Source organism: Hyla sarda, chromosome 1 (assembly GCF_029499605.1).
Source record: "Hyla sarda isolate aHylSar1 chromosome 1, aHylSar1.hap1, whole genome shotgun sequence".
In the NCBI taxonomy this organism is placed as follows: Eukaryota; Metazoa; Chordata; class Amphibia; order Anura; family Hylidae; genus Hyla; species Hyla sarda.
Window position 1 is genome coordinate 523,896,444 of NC_079189.1, and position 12,947 is coordinate 523,909,390.

The window sequence follows — 12,947 nt, forward strand, 5'->3', positions numbered from 1 at the left end:
TATACATTTTCCTGCATGTAGTTATGATTTTTTCCAGAAGTGCGACAAAATCAAACCTATATAAGTAGGGTATCATTTTAACCGTATGGACCTACAGAATAATGATAAGGTGTAATTTTTACCGAAATATGCACTGCGTAGAAACGAAAGCCCCCAAAAGTTACAAAATGGCGTTTTTGTTTCGATTTTGACGCACAATGATTTTTTTTTTCCGTTTCGCCGTGCATTTTTGTGTAAAATGACTAATGTCACTGCAAAGTAGAATTGACGACGCAAAAAATAAGCCATAATATGAATTTTTAGGTGGAAAATTGTAAGGGTTATGATTTTTAAAAGGTAAGGAGGAAAAAACGAAAGTGCAAAAACGGAAAAACCCTGAGTCCTTAAGGGGTTAAAAACATGAGAGAGGCCTATAATTTTCTTCATAGGTATATCTCAACTATGAGAGACATAATGAGAAAAAAAAAGCCATAAAACACATGTGTGATTTTTTATGAATTTATTTGCAAATTATGGTGGAAAATAAGTATTTGGTCACCTACAAACAAGCAAGATTTCTGTCTCACAGACCTATAACTTCTTCTTTAAGAGTCTTCTCTGTCCTCCACTAATTACCTGTATTAATGGCACCTGTTTGAACTGGTTATCAGTATAAAAGACACCTGTTGACAACCTTAAACAGTCACACTCCAAACTCCACTATGGCCAAGACCAAAGAGCTGTCGAAGGACACCAGAAATAAAATTGTAGACATGCACCAGGCTGGGAAGACTGAATCTGCAATAGGCAAGCAGCTTGGTGTGAAGAAATCAACTGAGGGAGCAATTATTAGAAAATGGAAGACATACAAGACCACTGATAATACCCCTCGATCTGGGGCTCCACACAAGATCTCACCCCGTGGTGTAAAAATGAATGACCTACTGAGAGCTGGGTCAAAAGTAACAAAGGCTACCATCAGTAGTAGATAGTAGATAGATAGATTCATAGATAGATGCCTTTGGCTGTGTGGGCATGCTGTGAGTTGTAGTTTTACAAAGGTTGAAGGCACCCTGGTTGAAAAACAATAAGGTGGAGGTAAATGGACACTATCTCATTGTTTCCTAACTAGGGTGCTTCAGCTGGTACATGAGATAGTGTCTATTTACCTCCCACTAATCTCAAACTGCACCCCCAACCCCCCCTCCCCTGAGTGTTACCTAACTTTGAGGAAGGGGACCCAGCTGCAGGCATTGAAAGTCTTCCTCTTCCGAGATATGAGCTGGTGGCAAGGTCTGTGGTGGGGTAGCAGGAAACACAAACCATGTGCTCCTGCTCCATCAATAGTGTAAGGGGAAGAGAGGGAAGGGGGAGGGGTATCCCTCTCGACTTCCCTTCTATGTGCTCTTTTCTTCCCAGTGTTTCAGTGCTTGGCTGCTGCAGGGAATGCAGCTGGGGTCCGGGCCTCTTACTGCTGTACTGGCTTTACCCCCCTGATGGTGGCCCTGACAGAAAGTCTTTGTGTAGCCCAAGCCTAATTGATGGCTGCCATTCCCCCTGTTAATGGGATACTATCCCTACTATGTTTGGACACTGTCATACTCTGTAGGGATGCAGCTATTTCACAAGGTAAATGATAACAATCTATTTAGTTACACACTTCAAGAAAGAAAAACAAAAGAACAACACAATCCAGAGAAAAGAAAATATGCTCCAAACTGTATGTAAGCTGGGGGCTTTTGTGCCAGGGCTGCTTTATATTCCTAGTTTCATCCTATAGAGAGCTAGCTATCATTTCTCAGTAGTAACTTTGTTTACTCATCCCCAATTTACAATATATTTTCCTTATATGTTAAGTCATATGATTCGTAATAATTCAAAAAAAGTTTTATATGTTGTTTTCCCTATTTTAATCCTAAATGTTGTCATGAATCAGAAAAGCTGGAATGTCTCTAAACAGCATCTGAGACAAACTGTGCCACAAATGTATACCTCAAAACCAGGGTAAAACCAATGAAAAATGTCCCCCCATTGTCCATAGCATTTTATTAAATTGCATTGTTCCTGGCTATTTTGTATGAAACTGAAGCATTACTATCAATCTTGTTTTGTTTGCTTTTTTTATTGGTTTTCTTTATGTTCTGTAGATTCATGTAAAGTTATACAGAAAAAACGGTAGCGTAACAAGATTGGTGAATTTTAAGTTGCTTTCATTAGCCTTTAATGCAGTAAACATGTTGGAACACAGTGTTCTCGCATCCAGCTAATGTAGTGGCAATACAGAAAGTTACAGCTGTCTATTAATCCAATTTGCAAAGCTGTTGAAAGGTCATTGAAACGCTCTAATGAGACAGTATATTTCCCCGTTACTTCCTAAACAAATATCGTGGTCTATTTCAATAGCTGGAATACAATATACCACTTGATTCATATGGTATTCTTACCCTTTGAATATAAATGGGAGTTAAACCACTTTTATTAAGGAAAGAATGAATTGTTATGGGGACAAGTTTCTTTATAATGTCAATGCTAATAAAAGCTAGTTACAATTCTTATATCTGAAAATAAATAGACGTGTTTGAACTGGGGGGAAAATTTAATGATTCTAGCAAAGTGCATGCCGTTATAACAACATTATACTAGTACTATGCATTGACTTCATTTGGAATATGGCCAATGACTTACAAATTTCCTTGTACTACTTTGCTGCTTTATGTGCTGTCTTGCATTCTTATCACCGTCTGTGTTTTCACATTTGTCCTCAATGTCCCCAGTAAAGCATTGCACTAGGAGAACTGCATTCATTCTCCGCAACCTTCTCAAGGTCTCCTAATCATTCTTCAATCAACTTCACTAACTTGTTGCCACTCCTGCTTTATGCACAAGGCACTTGGGGACACAGATGTTTACATATTTACAAACCAGGGAACCGCTCCGTGACAAATGGGAATATTTCAGAAGAATTCACTTTTCTGCATCAGGGGCTTGGATGTATTAATTGATCATTTTTTCAAATTTACGAAGCTTTGCTTAGACATGTTACATTATTTTGTAAGATCACTTTTATAGTAAAATAGGTTAAATATAGCAAAAGACCTGTCAATCAACCAAAGCTGGATGGGAAGAAGTCAGGGAGGACCATTCAGATGGCAATTGTCACAGTTTTACTTTTAATTTTTAAACTATATTTTCTCTTAAATGCCATAATGTTTCGGTGCGAAATGGAGCTGTTTGTTGCTCAGGCAGCAAGAATCTCCTGACCGATTCTCTTAAAGTGGACCTGTCAACAGATAGGCTGTGTTAAAAAAAAAATAGAATGGCTAGACAGGGCTTGCCATTTAGATTTTGTGCATACTGTTTTGTCTCCAAAGAAGGCTCTAATACTACTGTGTGAGACTGGCGTGCGAATTTTCGCATATATAAGAAAATTTGCATATGCTAATTTTCGCATATGCGAATTTTCGCTTATGCAAATTTTTGTATATGCAAATTTTCGCATATGTTAATTTTCGCACACACGAATATTCGCATATGCAAAAATAAAACGAGAATATTACGAATATGCGAATATTCGCGAATATGACGAATATTCGTCCATATATTCGCGAATATTCGCGAATTCGAATATGGCCCATGCCGCTCAACACTATTCAGAAATATTGGGCAGACTAGATGGGCCAAACGGTTCTTATCTGCTGACACATTCTATGTTTCTTGTTATGACTACTGACAGAAACCAGAGGATTCATTCTGAAGTGTATGGGACTATCTGATCCGATCATACATGTCCTATAAAGTCATTAGAGGGATTCTCACAGTACAGAAAAAGAAGTGACCTTTTGAAGGCAAAAAAGTTACTTTAGATGTACATAATTCCAAAGTAAAAAATAAAAAAAAAGACACAAATAAAAGTTTCTTTTTTTTGGAATGGCTGGCTACCTTAAGATGCCTTTCTGTGACAGTCTATTATTGGATATAGCTATGCAGCTAGTGCTATTTCAACATGGTCTGCTTACTTATCGCCTCTCAGGCCAACAACTGCAAAATCTTCATAGTGTTTCCGCTAAGAAATCTGAAAAGAAGGACACTAATGTGATCCTCATCCTGAATGGTGGCATATACAAGCTGGTTTAAACTTTACAAGATTTAGATTTTTTCTTCTATTTTGCTGACTTCTCTGCTTAAAAGAATATTTTTATGGCCTTGTATCCATTTTATGATTTTTAACTCATCGATAAAAGGATAATGAAAAGTGCTTAATGTTTAAATGCAGGTGATGGGGAAGAACACAAAAGCTGCATTTCAATGAAGGTCTGAATATAATATCCATTGTGGTTGTCCCTTATAAAGGTGACAGTACATAGTGTATGTAAACTTGTACAGTAGTAACAAGTCATTTATAATTTATACTGACTTTATACAGAAGAGAGCTAGAACTAGTTCTCCGTGAATCATCTGCGATCAAATGATATACAAATACATTTGGTTGTAATAATTAAAGCTGCTTTAAGGATATGTTTACACGGCAGAATTTCTGTACGGAATTCTGCTGAAGAATTGCGACAGAAATCCTGTCAAAATTTAAAGTAATTTATCAAAACCAATGGAGGGAAAAGTTGCCCAGTTGCACATAGCAACCAATCAGATCACTTCTTTTATTTTTCAGAGGCCTTGTCAAGAATGAAAGAAGCAATCTGATTGGTTGCTATGGACAACTGTCAACTTTTCTTCCCCACAGGTTTTGATAAAAATTCCCAATTATGTTTAATGGGATTGCGCTGTCCCATTCATCACTGAACTACTGGCAGAACCATCAAAAATAAAACCTGTCGGGTTCTGTCATTTTGGTGGGAAGAGTAGCAGTGCATGCTGCTCTATCCATATCTGCCAATTTGTGAGAAGGGACATAATGAAGATATACAAGAACACATAGAGTGACCCACATAGGGCACAACAACATTTTTTCCTCGGTGCCCTACCCAATTATATAACCTTACCTTGCTGTGGCTTCAGCAGAGAGCCACATTAAAGGGGTACTCCCGTGGAAAACTTTTTTTTTTTTTTTAAATCAACTGGTGCCAGATAGTTAAACAGATTTGTAAATCACTTCTATTAAAAAATCTTAATCCTTCCAGTACTTTTTAGGGGCAGTATACTAAAGAGAATTCCAAAAAAGAAATGCATTTCCTCTGATGTCATGCCCACAGTGCTCTCTGCTGACCTCTGCTGTCCATTTTAGGAACTATCCAGAGCAGCATATGTTCGCTATGGGGATTTTTTCTTGCTCTGGACAGTTCCTAAAATGGACAGCAGAGGTCAGAAGAGAGCACTGTGGTCATGACATCAGAGGAAATGAATTTCTTTTTGGATTTATCTTTAGTATACAGCCCCTAAAAAGTACTGGAAGGATTAAGATTTTTTAATAGAAGTGATTTACAAATCTGTTTAACTTTCTGGCACCAGATGATTTAAAAAAAAAGTTTTCCACGGGAGTACCCCTTTTAAGGGTGTCTAGGGTATGAATCTGTTAATCAAACAGGACACCAGGCACAATAAAAAAAAAATAATTATGTACATATATCATAGGACATTGTTGCCTATACACCAGAATATTGCCACCATATTGTGTTTCAATATTACCTCCATGTCTCCATATACAAAAATATGTTGCTAGTGATACCACTGCATAATGCCTAAATTATACAGCCACTATCATAACCACTACACACAATCTAGACCCTATAATAGATTACAATACTATTACATTGCATGTCCATCCAGCCCAGACAGCCAGGAAAATGTCCTCCCATTAGGTAAGTAGGTTGCACTAGTTGGTAGACAGGTATCCCCAGTAGGTAGTTTCCCCTGAATAGAGGGGACCCCCTGTAGGTAAATCTCCATGATGGTATCTCCTCAAAATAGTTTGTATTTTTTCATCTATTGCAGTTTTTATTAACGTAACCATGTAAGAAGCATTTTCAATGTCAAGCCATAGACACTATTAGCAAACACTTTTATGGTTGACATTTTTAACCAAACCTCTTTATCTTTCAGAAAATGGTCCTCATCTTTATGTGGAGGCAGAACAAACTAAAGTAATCTCTTATCGAGGTGGTAACGCAACATTGCCATGCAAGTTTTCACATGATTCAGTGACTTCTGGATCACGTTCTCACAAAATCCGTATCAAGTGGACCAAACTGACTTCAGATTACCTCAAGGAGGTGGACGTCTTTGTTTCAATGGGACATCACAAGAGGGTTTATGGCAGCTACCAGGGAAGGGTTTACCTACAAGGATCAAGTGAAAATGATGCTTCACTTGTGATTACTGACATAACACTGGAAGACTACGGCAAATACAAATGTGAAGTCATTGAAGGACTGGAGGATGATACCGCCGTTGTGTCATTGGACTTACAAGGTACTACTATTTATTATTTTTACACTAAAACTATTTAAAGAACTGGTAGACCTGTCATATAAATCTCTATAAAATTGTGTTACTTTCTCATTTAGATGTTTCTGAGAAAAGGTTTTATCGATTTTTTTTTAATTTACAGTATTTCACACAAGTGAGTACCCTCACTTTTTGTAACACTCTGCTACAATGTAAAGTAGTGAGTGCACAGCCTGTATAGCCGTGTTTAACCCCTTAAGGACACAGCTCATTATGACCTTAAAGGGGTTATCCAGGAAAAACACTTTTTTTATATATCAACTGGCTACAGAAAATTAAACAGACTTTTAAATTACTTCTATTAAAAAAATCTTAATAATTTAAGTACTTACAAGCTGCTGAAGTTGAGTTGTTCTTTTTCTGTCTAAGGGCTCTCTGATGACACCTGTCTCGGGAACTGTCCAGAGTAGAAGCAAATCCCCATAGAAAACCTCTTCTACTCTGTGCAGTTCCCGAGTCAAGCAGAGATGTCAGCAGAGAGCAATGTTGCCAAACAGAAAAGAACAACTCAACTTCAGTAGCTGATAATTATTGGAAGGATTAAGATTTTTTAATAGAAGTAATTTACAAATCTGTTTAACTTTCTGAAGCCAGTTTAAATATAAAAAAAAAGTTCTTTCCTGGAATACCCATTTAACCCCTTAACGACTAAGGACGTTTATTTATTTGGTGTCCCAGCGTCATATCGGGTCAGTCCCGGCGGCTATCAATGGCCGGGGCCCGCGGCTAATACTGGACATCACCGATCGCGGTGATGCCCTGTATTAACCCTTCAGACACGAAGATCAAAGCTGACCGCCGCGTCTGAAGTGAAAGTGAAAGTAACCCGGCTGCTCAGTCGGGCTGTTCAGGACCGCCGTGGTGAAATCGCGGCGTCCCGAACAGCTTACAGGACACCGGGAAGGCCCTTACCTGCCTTCTCAGTGTCCGATCGACGAATGACTGCTCTGTGCCTGAGATCCAGGCAGGAGCAGTCAAGCGCCGATAACACTGATCACAGGCATGTTAATACATGCCTGTGATCTGTGTAAAAGATCAGTGTGTGCAGTGTTATAGGTCCCTATGGGAGCTATAACACTGCAAAAAAAAGTTTTAAAAAAAGTGTTAATTTTAACCCCTTCCCTAATAAAAGTTTTAATCACCCCCCTTTTCCCATAAAAAAATAAAACAGTGTAAATAAAAATAAAAATAAACATATGTGGTATCGCCGCGTGTGTAAATGTCCGAACTATAAAAATATATTGATAATTAAACCGCACGGTCAATGGCGTAAACGTAAAAAAAAATTCCAAAGTCCAAAAAAGCTTATTTTTGGTCACTTTTTATACCATTAAAAAATGAATAAAAAGTGATCAAAAAGTCTGATCAACAAGTCCGATAAAAACTTCAGATCACGGCACAAAAAATGAGTCCTCATACTGCCCTGTACGTTGAAAAATAAAAAAGTTATAGGGGTCAGAAGATGAAATTTTTAAACGTAAACATTTTCCTGCATGTAGTTATGATTTTCTCCAGAAGTACTACAAAATCAAACCTATATAAGTAGGGTACCATTTTAACCGTATGGACCTACAGAATAATGATATTATATGTACTGAGTAGAAACGGAAGCCCCCAAAAGTTACAAAATGGCGTTTTTTCTTCGATTTTGTCGCACAATGATTTCTTTTCCCGTTTCGCAGTGAATTTTTGGGTAAAATGACAATTGTCACTGCAAAGTAGAATTGGTGATGAAAAATAAGCCATAATATCGATTTTTAGGTGGAAAATTGAAAGGGGTATGATTTTTAAAAGGTAAGGAGGAAAAAACGAAAGTGGAAAAACTGAAAAACCCTGCGTCCTTAAGGGGTTAAAGACCAGAGCATTTTTTGCACTTCTAACCACTGTCACTTTAAATATTAATAACTCTGGGATGCTTTTCCTAATCATTCTGATTCTGAGATAGTTTTTTCATGACATAGTCTACTTTATGTTAGTGGTAAATTTTTGTCGATACTTGCATCCTTTCTTGGTGAAAAATTCCAACATTTGAAGCTCTCTGCTTGTAAGGAAAATAGACATTCCAAATAAATGTTATATTGATTGACATATACAATATGTCTACTTTAAGTTGGCATCATAAAGTTTATATTTTTACTTTTGGAAGACATCAGAGGGCTTCAAAGTTCATCAGCAATTTTCTAATTTTTCACAAAATTTTCAAAATTGGAATTTTTCAGGGACCAGTTCAGTCAGTGATCAGTTTGAAGTGGATTTGAATGGCCTTCATATTAGAAATTCCCCATAAATGACCCCATTTTTTACACTCGCATGTTCTTGTAGACCCAATTTTTGAATTTTTTGCAAGGGGTAATAGGAGAAAAAGTACCTCAAAATTTGAAACCCAATTTTTCTCGAGTAAGAAAACATCTCAGATGTGGATGTAAAGTGCTCTGTGGGTGCACTAGAGGGCTCAGAAGGAAGGAGCAACAATGGGATTTTGGAGAGTGAATTTTGCTGAAATGGTTTTTTGGGGCATGCTGCATTTAGGAAGCCCCTATGGTGCCAGAACAAAAAAAAAAAAACCATGGCATACTATTTTGGAAACTGCACCCCGCAAGGCACGTAACAAGGGGTCCAGTAAGCGAAAGAAAATATCCCCAAAACGTGTAACCTCATTTCTTCGGAGTATGGAAATACCCCATGTTAGGACGTAAAATATTCTGCAGGCGAACTACAATGCTCAGAAGAGGAGTCACATTTGGCTTTTAGAAAGCAAATTTTGCTGAAATGGTTTTGGGGGGGGCATGTCGCATTGACACCCCAGAGGTGTTTGACGACTTTTTGTAAAAGTCCGTTGTGTAAATAAAAAAATTAAAATGTCACAAAAATTCAGGTGTTGCCCCAAATTTTACATTTTTACAAGGGGTAATAGGAGAAAATACCCCTCAAAATTTGTATGGGAATATCCCATATGTGGATGTAAAGTGCTCTGCGGGTGAACTACAATGCTCAGAAAAGAAGGAGCGCCATTGGGCTTTAGGAGAGAAAATTTGTCCGGAATTGAAGGCCCTGTGTGTTTACAAAGCCCTCATGGTGCCAGAACAGTGGACCCCCCCCCCACATGTGACCCCATTTTGGAAACTACACACCTCACAGAATTTAATAGGGGGTTTAAACCCCACTAGCATTTGGCAGATCTTTGGAACAGTGGGCAGTGCAAACGAAAAATTAAATTTTTAATTTTCACAGACCACTGTTCCAAAAAATCTGTCAGACACCTGTGGGGCATAAATGCTCACTGTACCCCTTATTACATTACTTGAGAGGTGTAGTTTCCAAAATGGGGTCACATATTGTTCTGGCACCATGGGGGCTTTGTAAACACACGGGGCCTTTAATTCCGGACAAATTTTCTCTCCAAAAGCCCAATGGCGCTCCTTCTCTTCTGAGCATTGTAGTGCGCCCGCAGAGCACTTTACATCCACATATGGGGTATGTTCTTACTCAGAATAAATGGGGTTACATATTTTGTGGGTTTTATTTTCCTATTTTCCCTTTGAAAATGAAAAATTTTGGGCAACACCAGCATTTTAGTTCATTTTTTCCTATCCAACTTTAAGGAAAATTTGTCAAACACCAGCGGGGTGTTAAGGCTCACTATACCTCTTGTTACATTCTGTGAGGGGTGTAGTTTCCAAAATGGGGTCAAACGTGGGTATTTCTTTTTTTGCATTTAAAATCAGCCACCCTTGTGCAAATCACCAATTTCGGCCACAAATGTACATAGTGCGATCTCACTCCTGAGCCTTGTTGTGCGTCCGCAGAGCATTTTACACCCACATATGGGGTATTTTTGTACTCAAGGGCAACACCAGCATGTTAATGTAAATTATTTTTTTTTACACTAACAGGCTGGTGTAGACCCCAACTTTTCCTTTTCATAAGGGGTAAAAGGAGAAAAAGCCCCTCAAAATTTGTAATGCAATTGCTCTTGAGCCCTAAACTGCTTCCTTGAAATACAACAGGGCTCCGAAGTGAGAGAGCACCATGGGCATTTGAGGACTAAATTAGGGATTGCATAGGGGTGGACATAGGGGTATTCTATGCCAGTGATTCCCAAATAGGGTGCCTCCAGCTGTTGCTAAACTCCCAGCATGCCTGGACAGTCAGTGGATGTCTGGAAATGCTGGGAGTTGTTGTTTTGCAACAGCGAGGCTCCATTTTGGAAACACTGCCGTACAATATGTTTTTCATTTTTATTGGGGGGGGGAAGGGGGACAGTGTAAGGGGGTGTATATGTAGTGTTTTACCCTTTATTATGTGTTAGTGTAGTGTAATGTAGAGCTTTTAGAGTACATTCGCATGGGTGGGTTTACGGTGAGTTTCCCACTAGCAGATTGCGCTGCAGCGGAAAATTTGCCGCAGCTTAAACTTGAAGCAGGAAACTCACTGTAAACCCTGTACCCTGTACATTCACTTGGGGGGGGGGGGACCTCCAGCTGTTGCAAAAGTACAACACCCAGCATGCATTGACAGACCATGCATGCTGGGAGTTGTAATTTTGCAACAACTGGAGGCACACTGGTTGGAAAACCTTGAGTTGGCTTCTGTTACCTAACTCAGTATTTTCCAACCATTGTGCCTCTAGCTGTTGCAAAACTACAACTCCCAGCATGTACTGATCGCCAAAGGGCATGCTGGGAGATGTTGTTATGCAACAGCTGGAGGCACGCAACTACAACTCCCAGCATGCCGAGATAGCCTTTTGCTGTTCATGCTGGCTGGGAGTTTTAGTTTAGCAAGATTTAGAGGGCCACGGTTTAGAAACCACCGCACAGTGATCTCCAAACTGTGGCCCTTCAGATGTTGCAAAACTACAAATCCCAGCATGCCCAGACAGCAAACTGCTGTGTGAGCATGCTGGGTGTTGTAGTTTTGCAAGATCAAGAGGGCCACAGTTTAGAGACCACTGCTCAGTGACCTACAAACGGTAGCCCTCCAAATATTGCTAATTTACAAATCCCAGCATGCCCAAACAGCTGTATGGGCATGCTGGGAGTTTTAGCTTTGCAACATCTGGAGGGCTACAGTTAAGAGACCACTGTATAGTGGTCTCCAAACTGTACTCCTCCAGATGTTGCGCGGCAACAACTCCCCGGTTTCCGTAGTCAACACCAGTTAGCCACACCTTATCGCCGCCTGCCGCCGGTAAGGGACCGCCGGTCACAGCACATTCCCCCATTCTGCCTGGACTACCTTGGGTGGGCAGAGCAGGGGAACCGAACTTTAACCCCCCCACCGTCCCCCAATCTGCTATTGGTCAGTCGATTCTGACCGATCAATAGCAGGGATGGGAGGGGTGGCACCCCTGCCACCTCACTCCTATCCCTTCAGGGGGATTGTGTGTCTTGGACAGCTCTGAAGCCCCTTATTTTTCCGGGTCACCAGAGACCCGTATGACCCGGAATCACCACAGATGCAGGACCCCCCAGGGGTTTGCACGGGGTGCCTACTGAATGATTTTAGGAACTGTCCAAAGTAGGAGAAAATCTCCATAGCAAACATATGCTTCTCTGGACAGTTCCTAAAATGGACAGAGATGTCAGCAGAGAGCACTGTGGTCATGATGTCAGCAGAGAGCACTGTGGTCATGATGTCAGAAGATAGCTTTGTGTTCCAAAAAGAAAATAATTTCCTTTACAGTATTCAGCAGCTAATAAGTACTGGAAGGATTAAGATTTTTTAATAGAAGTAATTTACAAATCCGTTTAACTTTCTGGCACCAGTTGATTTGAAAAAATTAAAAATAAAGATTTCCACCGGAGTACCCCTTTAACCCCTTAAGGACGCAGGACGTAAATGTACGTCCTGGTGAGGTGGTACTTAACGCACCAGGACGTACATTTACGTCCTAAGCATAACCGCGGGCATCGGAGCGATGCCCGTGTCATGCGCGGCTGATCCCGGCTGCTGATCGCAGCCAGGGACCCGCCGGCAATGGCCGACGCTCGCGATCTCGCGGGCGTCCGCCATTAACCCCTCAGGTGCCGGGATCAATACAGATCCCGGCATCTGCGGCAGTTCGCGATTTAAATGAACGATCGGATCGCCCGCAGCGCTGCTGCGGGGATCCGATCATTCATAACGCCGCACGGAGGTCCCCTCTCCTTCCTCCGTGCGGCTCCCGGCGTCTCCTGCTCTGGTCTGTGATCGAGCAGACCAGAGCAGGAGATGACCGATAATACTGATCTGTTCTATGTCCTATACATAGAACAGATCAGTATTAGCAATCATGATATTGCTATGAATAGTCCCCTATGGGGACTATTCAAGTGTAAAAAAAAATGTAAAAAAATGTAAAAGTAAAAGTTAAAAAAAAGTGAAAAATCCCCTCCCCCAATAAAAAAGTAAAACGTCCGTTTTTTCCTATTTTACCCCCAAAAAGCGTAAAAATTTTTTTTTATAGACATATTTGGTATCGCCGCGTGCGTAAATGTCCGAACTATTAAAATAAAATGTTAATGATC

At 40.1% G+C, this 12,947-nt stretch overlaps 1 protein-coding gene across 3 annotated transcripts in view; it reads left to right on the forward strand.

The window, feature by feature from the left end:
• HAPLN1 (hyaluronan and proteoglycan link protein 1) overlaps window positions 1–12,947 on the forward strand; it is a 134,080-nt gene that overhangs the window by 91,962 nt on the left and 29,171 nt on the right. For all 3 annotated transcript variants that reach the window (XM_056538799.1, XM_056538818.1, XM_056538809.1), the window contains exon 3: window positions 6,034–6,402. In XM_056538799.1, coding sequence (XP_056394774.1) covers window positions 6,034–6,402 — 369 coding nt within the window. The remainder of the gene's footprint in view (window positions 1–6,033; window positions 6,403–12,947) is intronic.